This window comes from Cyrtonyx montezumae, unplaced genomic scaffold (assembly GCF_038088225.1).
Source record: "Cyrtonyx montezumae isolate F1298 unplaced genomic scaffold, pur_monq_1.0 scaffold_5, whole genome shotgun sequence".
NCBI classification, from domain to species: Eukaryota; Metazoa; Chordata; class Aves; order Galliformes; family Odontophoridae; genus Cyrtonyx; species Cyrtonyx montezumae.
This window is the reverse complement of record NW_027072056.1, coordinates 21,268,932-21,276,820: the sequence shown is the minus strand read 5'-3', so window position 1 is coordinate 21,276,820 and position 7,889 is coordinate 21,268,932. Positions and strand designations below refer to the sequence as shown.

The window sequence follows — 7,889 nt, the reverse complement described above, 5'->3', positions numbered from 1 at the left end:
ACTTTTGTATTTTGAGATCTTTCTCTTTAGTTTTGAAGCTCTTTAGCTTGTCTTTATTCTGTTAATAAAAAAGGAATCCAAATAAATTCCATTCTTCAGCATACAGTCTGTATGGGTCTGAGTTACACCAGCTTCTGCTAGCTGTCAGCAGCAGCTGTGCATCTATTTCCTTAGACAGAAATAGTGCTGTGCTTCCCCTGGAAGGCGGCTACGAGCAGCAAAGCTTCCTGCACACAGTTCCACAACGGCGCTGTTTGTCCTTGTCTGCATTCCCATCTCTCCCTGCTCTCCTATTAAGCAATCCTAAAGCCCGGAGCAGTTTATTACACTTTCTGTTGTCACAGTCCTGCGTGGCAGAGCACGCTGACCCAGCACAGCCTCCCTGCAACCGCAGGTGGTGCCTCCCATGTGAGCACGCCTGAGCCCCAGGAGCAGTGCGAGGCAGCACGGGCACAGTGCTGCTCTGGAAAACTGCTGGGGACATACTGAACTGGCTGCAGAGGGAGGAAGGAAGTCCCGAGTTTAACGTCAGAGTGAACAGAGTGAAATCTCTGTAACAGGCCCAGAAAGCAATCCCACTCACATTCAGATCGTCTGCAGAAAACAGCAGCAGTGAAAACCAACAGTCGAGAGACAGAATGCAAAGCCCCCCTCTGCCCCACCCTAACGTCACCAACACCACCGCATGACGGAGCTCAAAAGCCCTGACACAGTGCGAGGGCAAAGACGGCAGCTACAGCGCTCAGTTCTCTCGACCCTACTTCAGCGCTCAGTTCTCTCGACCCTACTTCGTTATTAAGCAGCAACTTTACCCTCCCTCGAGGTGAACCGTTTTGGCCACGAGAACTGCTGAGTGCTCTCCCTGCCCCTGCCCTGACCCATGACCTTCTCTGTAGCATTTTGTCCCCGCTTCCTCTTGCATCCTCTGGCACATCCTTGCTCCAGCGAGCCCTGCTGCTCTGTCAGCCCCAGGCACCTCCAGCTGTTTGGGATCGGAGGGAGACTGATGAGTAAGGAAGTCAAGGTGTCAGGCAGCTCTAAAGAACAAATAACCAAATTTATTAAAATATATAGTACACTGAGAAGTACAAGTACTAAAAGTTTGGCAGTAATGATAAAGACATCTTATAAATTCACGGCATCTGGAAAAATAAAATCGCATTATAAACTCTCCATAATATTTGTTAAAAGTCCTGGAAATAAAAAAGATCAGAAAAAGCAGATGTGTGTGGCAGTGGACACGGCTGAGCAGCAGGCTGTGACGTGCCCGGTGACAGCCCACCCCAGCTGCCCCAACACCTCACACCATCCGAGAAGCACCCAAGGAATGCTGCTATCCCAGAATATACTATTATTTGGAGTAAGTCAAAATTAGACACGTATTCGTTTTGGTAAACCCACGTTCTGCTGCTCTGACTGAGACAGTTAACAGCTTTCCCAGCCTGTAATCAATGTGCTCCAACTGAAGCTCAAAGCCTGCTTTCATGGGGAGCTCTTCTACCACGTGCAGCTCGGTGCCCCGTCACGGGAAGCAAAGCACGTTGCTGGTCATTTGCAGAACATAATGCTACGGTTTTAATTCTACACAAAGCTAAAGAGCTCCATCGCTGTGCTGATAAGGCTGGAAATTAATCCGCACTCATTTTCAAGTTGTTTAAGGGCTCTTTAACATCAGAAATCCTCACGCTGCTGATTCTGGAGGGAGTTCTGCTACTCACTGCTGTACGTATCTGTCTTTGCTACGTACAACGCCTTTCAGAAGAGCTGAGGTTCGTTCAGAGTGGTGAGAACTCCCTGCTAGAACCAACACTGCAGCGAGCACAGCTGGCACGAAACCTGAGTGTGGTGTTTTACCACAGGTGCAGCCCTGTAAACAGGACCACGTCACTACCAAGAGCACACAAAATGGAAACCGGGTCCGTTCAATGCATTAAGACTTAAAGACTACAGCTACACCAATTAAAAAGAGCAATAAAATGCACAACCCGAGTGGCTGACTGGCCAGGGGCAGCCACTGAGCACTCAGCTGCACTTTTAAACCTTGAACGTTGTAGTGCTTTTAGTAAGAAATATATTTCAATTTATGTTACCTTTTTTTTTTTTAAGTAGATACTGAAGAAGTTTTTACACACCAGAGATTGCTCTTTTCTCTTTTCCACATCAGTTTGTAACTGTGTGTTTCTGACACAGTTTCTGTGCAGCTTCCAGTTCAAGCCCCTACTCACCGAGCTGGCGGCGTCAGCAGATGGGAACACCTTTCTGCTGTCAACGTTCTCATCTGCCCAACTTAACCAAGAGGAAATCCGCACTGAAACAGGAACTGCAGAACTGTAGGGGTTGGAAGGGACCTCTAAAGATCAACTCCAAACCCCCTGCAAAGCAGCTCTCCAGCCCAGGAAGGATATTGGAAAAGAAAGAGCAAGCATCGTTCCAACTACTCAGCTTTTAAATCGAAGCTTTAAAGACATCGTTGGGTTTCTGAGGTTAACTTCAAATCTATCACTGACACGGTCAGAAAGGAACAATTCCCCCTAAAAGCTCTGCCAGGACATGAAACTGATGGCACACTGCATCCACTGTGCTCTGCCAACAGGTGCAGAAATCTTGATAAACCAAGAGCAGGAAATCTGAAATGTAATTGGGAACGGATTCAACAGCAGCCAATAATATTGGTTTGTGAAATGAAAGCATGGCTATCACTGCTATTACTATAAAAATAAGGGTGAGCGCTACAGAACTCGCAGCCTGGAGAAGTTCCTTAGATTTTCCTCTTTCTTTTTCACTGCTCTTGCTGTGCAGTTTCCTTTTTGGAATCAGCTTTATTTTCGGAGTCGGGATCTTGTTGATCTGGCCAATTTCAGTTTTGGACCACACGTCCTTGAGCAGGTGCCCAATCCTGGGGTAAATCTCAACAGCTTTAACATCCGGCAGCTCCTTCTCCTTCAGAGCCTTTATACGTTGGTGCACGTTGTCCACCTTCTCCAGAAAAACAAGTGGAGACTCTTCCTTCTGAATGGATGTATTCAGCGACATTAATTCAAGCTGCTCCTCCCTTATTTTTTTCAGCTTCTCAATGTGAGGTTCATATTCTTCCAAAATCTGTCTGTTGATTTCATCCAGTGCAGCCAGCAGAACTTGCTTTTTGTGCTCCAGCGTCTCACTGAGTTTCTTGAAGTACTGTACCACGACCTTTTTATCATCTTGAACAACGCTTTCGCACTGGGACTTCTGCTCTTTCAGCTTTTCAATCAGCAAGCAGACATTCGACCAGTGTTTATCAGTTAACTGCTCGAGGATTTTCCCAGAAGACTCCTTCTCTTTTAGGTAGGCACTGTGGAGGTCATCTATGGGATGACCATTGTGTTTTCCTATTGTGAGGCAGTGGCCACACACCAGCTTTTTATCCAGCAGGCAGTACACGTTCAGGGGCTGCCTGTAGTGCTCGCTGCAGGTCGCCACGTCGTCGGCGCGATCCTCCAGGCGGTACTTCTCAATAATGGCCTTCAGGGCAAAGTTGATGGGCAGCACCTCGGTGCCGGAGGCAGGAATCTCCACCACGCTCCTGCAGTTGGGGCACTTCAGAGGAACTCTCAGGGGTCTCCAAATGGAAAAGTTGCTCGACAGCTGAATCACGCCTTCCAGACAGCTCCTGCAAAAGGTATGGGAGCAGGGGAGAACGCGCGGGTCCTCAAACAGGCTGTAGCAAATGAAGCACGTTAACTCCTCCTCAAACTGATGCATGTCCTGCAAAAGAAGAAGGAAATCTCATTTGCTGTTCACCGTTTTTTAAATTTGCCTCATTCACCTGAAGGCCTCAATGTGAAACCTGACATTCACTAACAAACCTCACCTATATTGATGCTTTCATTGCTAAGGGAAAAAAAGACCGGAGAACCATCAGTGGTTCAGACAATAAAATTCTCATCTGCACAGAACGGACTGAACACTGCTCACATACTTCCAACGTCTGCCTTAAAAGACAGAAGTATACATACATACAGAATCCATACTGCATATCCATATAAATACAGAAGAGATTGTGTTTTTCATATAAACATCTGTACATACACACACACATACACACATTTCTTTACAGCAGGAAACAGTAGAGGAGCGATCAAAGAACTGGTTTCCAAATAACCCAAGAGAGAAAACACTCTGACTGTAACAAACCCTTTCCCCATAAGATCAGGACAATAAGTACAGAAACTAATGTTTTTCTCCTAACTTTTCTCAAATATTCCTTTGTCAAACAAATGCTCATTGCAGTACTGATCAGTGGAATCCAGTAACAGTTGTGCTTTGGTTCTGGCACAAATAGAAGTCTACCCCAAAGGTCCTCAGTGCAGCACTGCTGTGTATGAACTCCTCGTGGTGTTATTCCAGAGTTGCTTTAAGCACGAAAATAAAAAACCTGACTTCTGTTTTATTGCCTTATCATCTTTTGCAATCTTGCCTTGTTTCTCTCTGTTAGCTTTGTGAAATCACACTGTAAGGTCACAAACAGCAGTTATTTCAGCGGCTGTATTTTCAGCTGAAGCACGTCTACTTCTACGAAACAGAAAGCAACAACAAACCAGCCCACCGAAACGGAACAAGGTAGAAGTAGCAGTGATGTCACTTTTGGGCATGTTTTCCTGTCCCTTACATCAGTTCTCATCCGTTGCGTAGGCAGACTCTGTTACGCTGTGAGAACAAGTTGTCAGAGCACTGCTGACAAAGGCTGCCCAGCACAGCTGCAGCCCCAAGCCTGAGAGCCAGGCCTGCAGCTCGGCCACGGGGACAGCTCGCAGCCAGCCCCGGCTCTGGGAGAGTTAAATGAGCTGCAGCAGAGAATGAAGCACAGTTCATTCTGAATGAAGACAGGAAACAGAGAGGGAGACCCATACCTAGAAGCAGTTCAGCAAGGAACAAGAAAAAGGGCTTCCCAGGGGGAAAACAAAACAAAACAAAAAAAAAAAAGCAGGCAGGTGGAAGCTGGGAAACGTTTTCCTGCCCGGAGCTTTGGTAGGAAATGTATGCACGTACTCATGCAGGAGTGGTACTCAGTGTAAGTAAATTATGGACTGGAAGACACTTCAGGACTCCAAGCACCACTGTGCCGGGGGCATGCTGGGTGTCACACAGCTTGAGTGCTCACAGGCACACGGAGCAGCTTGTAATTAGCCGCGTGGGGGATGAGATAAAAGCACATCACACAGCACACCTGTCACAGCTACCTTTTAAAATTCATTAGTCCGACATTCTTGGGACAGATGTCAAAGCTCTCCTTTATTTGTTTTTGGAAAGGGTCCAGCGGAGGGCTACAGGGATGATAAAGGGCGTGGACCACCTCCCTTGTGAGGAAAGGCTGAAAGAGCTGGGGCTGTTCAGCCTTGAGGAAAGGAGACTCAGAGGGGATCTGATCCACGTCTATAAATATCCGAGGAGCAGGAGGCAAAGAGATGAGGCCGGACTCAGCAGTGTGTGGTGACAGGACGAGGGAAAATGGCCACAAACTGAAGCATAGGAAGTTCTGCACCAATGTGCGTGGGAACTTCTTCCCAGTGCAGTGATGGAGCACTGGAGCTGCACACAGAGCTGGTGGATCTCCTCCTCTGGAGACCTTCCGGACCCACCTGGACGCCGAGCTGTGCAACCTGGGCTGGGAGCTGCTGTGCAGGAGTTGGACTCCATGATCTCTGGAGGTCCCCTCCAGTGCTGTGGAAGCCAAGCTTCCATTTAAAAGGAACAGAGTCCATTCCCTGACAGCGCCGTGTTCCCGACGCAGAGAGCCGGCCGCCGCTCTCCTCATCCATTAAACAGACGCTCACCCGGAACGCAGCTGTGCAGGTAAACAAGCAACCACTCCACGACATTACTCAGAAGCAGTTCCTAAACGGCCGCGCTTTAACCCTACATAAATACACCCTAAACAGCAAGACAAGCGGGCGGGAGGAGGGGGGGGGGGGGGGGGGGGGGGGGGAGGGGAACCGGCGGCCGCCGACCAGGACGGCCCCGCAGCGCACAGCGACAGAGCCCCGCGGGCAGCCCGGCCCCACCTGCACCTCTCGCGACCGCCGACCGCTCCACTCCGCTCCGCGAACATGGGCTGCGGGCAGCCCGCGCCTCCCGCCCCGCTCACCTCAGCGCTCCGGCCGCCCCTCACCGCCGCCTTCCCGCTCTCCTCAGCGCGCCGAGCTGCGCATGCGCAGCAGCGCCAACGGCCGCGCCGTTCAAAAGTAAACGGCCGAGGGGCGGGGCGGGCAGGGCCGCGCGGCGGCCGACAATGGCGCGAAGGTGCGCGCTTTGGGAGGGGCGGTAGAGCTGCTTTAGTGAAGCGCCTGGAGCTGCTTGGGATGGTGAAAAATGTCACTGTGAGGGACCATGCGCACAGCACGTCCCCTCACTCTCTTCCTGGATGCGTTAACCCAGCAAGAGCACACCAAAGCAGCAGAATGAATCCCTGTTCTGAGGGATTTACAAGTAATAACTGAATTTCTTTACAGAAATTAAGTTTCCAGTCACTCTTCTATAGGCACTAAAGCAATGTTAACCCCTTCAGGAATCCATGTACCTTCTGAGTTTCATTCTGGCAGTGGCTAGAACTTGCTATTACCAAGAGTTTGTAAACTCGACGCATTTTCTGCTACTAAGTCCCCTTTCATAAAGTCTATTTGATCCAGATGTGTGACTTCTGTAATTGCTTCCAGCCCTGTGACCAGCATTCCTGCCAGGAACTTGGTGACATGCAGAGCTGAGGAAACATTTACAGTTGAAAGTGGCAAAGACTGCAACTATTAACACGAAGACGTTCTTAATTTTAGAACAGCAGAAGTCATTCAGTGATTTAAGCAGTGAACGAGACGATGGGAGATGTTACACACAGATCTCCTCGCTTTCAGTTAGGAAATGCCACTCCTCTTTCTTCCTTGCACACCCACAGTGTTTTTTGTTCTCTCCGTGAGTCTTTTGAGGTAGTGTAAAAGCGGATCCCTCACTGAGCAGAAGCGATCAGGTTCTCTGCTCAGGACTGAGTTACCTGAGCTGCGATTTAATTTTGTCTGAACTCCTGGAGAACCACTGGGCAGTTTAACACACCAAACAGAAGTTACTTTTTGTTTTTGAAGCAGCAAGACCAACTCATCCCACTACCAAAACAGCAGAAACAGACAACTTACCAAGACTGCTCGTGATCCATCAGCTGCACAAAAAACCCCATGAAAGCTTCATGCATCCAGCGAGTGATTCTCCCAGGCTGAAAGGCTTTGCACCATCAGGGGCTATTCCACATCCAGGAACGGGAGAGGAAGAAATAGTGCCAACTTCTTTTGAGCCATTCCTTCAGGTGAAGCCTAACATTCCTCACTGCACAGAACTGCTCCTCATGCTTGTCAGCCAACACCAGCCCTGAAACCCTGGGGCAGCTATCCATCTTACAACGCTGCTTCTTGGAATTAAAACCCTACCTGGAACAGCTTGCACTAGAAATTAACTTTTGACCTTTTGTTTATTTATTAAACCTCTACTATATTAAATACGGCTTAACAGCTTGTTTTGTACGTGGACATGCTGAACAAGCGGGTTATGTTCAACCCCACTCTACATGTTTGGTTATTTTATTAGAGCTGAGCAGGGACTAAGGAGCCACCAACTGCATCATGACAAGCTAAATATCACAGAGTAGTGCTCTGCTACTGGACAGCTTGAGAAGTAAACCTTCAGGTTTCTTCCTCATATCCCACACATCCCCTCTTTCCCCAAGAACACAATTACCTTAACCTGAAGCTTTTGGGGCTTTAGCCAAGCAAATCCACTCCAGCCTTGGTCCCACAGAACTCTGGCTGCTGCCCCCCAGTGGACGCTGGCTTGTAACCTTCCCATATCTCGGTGCTCTAGTGGCAGGGACA

The 7,889-nt window shown here is 48.8% G+C and overlaps 1 protein-coding gene across 1 annotated transcript; it reads right to left on the bottom strand.

Annotated features, from left to right (window-relative positions):
• Positions 1-2,446: 2,446 nt before the first annotated feature.
• Positions 2,447-6,200, bottom strand: TRIM59 (tripartite motif containing 59). Its single transcript, XM_065747812.1, has 2 exons — positions 6,125-6,200; positions 2,447-3,744 (listed from the first exon to the last, which is right to left on the bottom strand). The coding sequence occupies exon 2, from the start codon at positions 3,739-3,741 to the stop codon at positions 2,512-2,514; it is 1,230 nt and encodes a 409-aa protein (XP_065603884.1). The 5' UTR covers positions 3,742-3,744; positions 6,125-6,200; the 3' UTR covers positions 2,447-2,511.
• Positions 6,201-7,889: the final 1,689 nt, after the last annotated feature.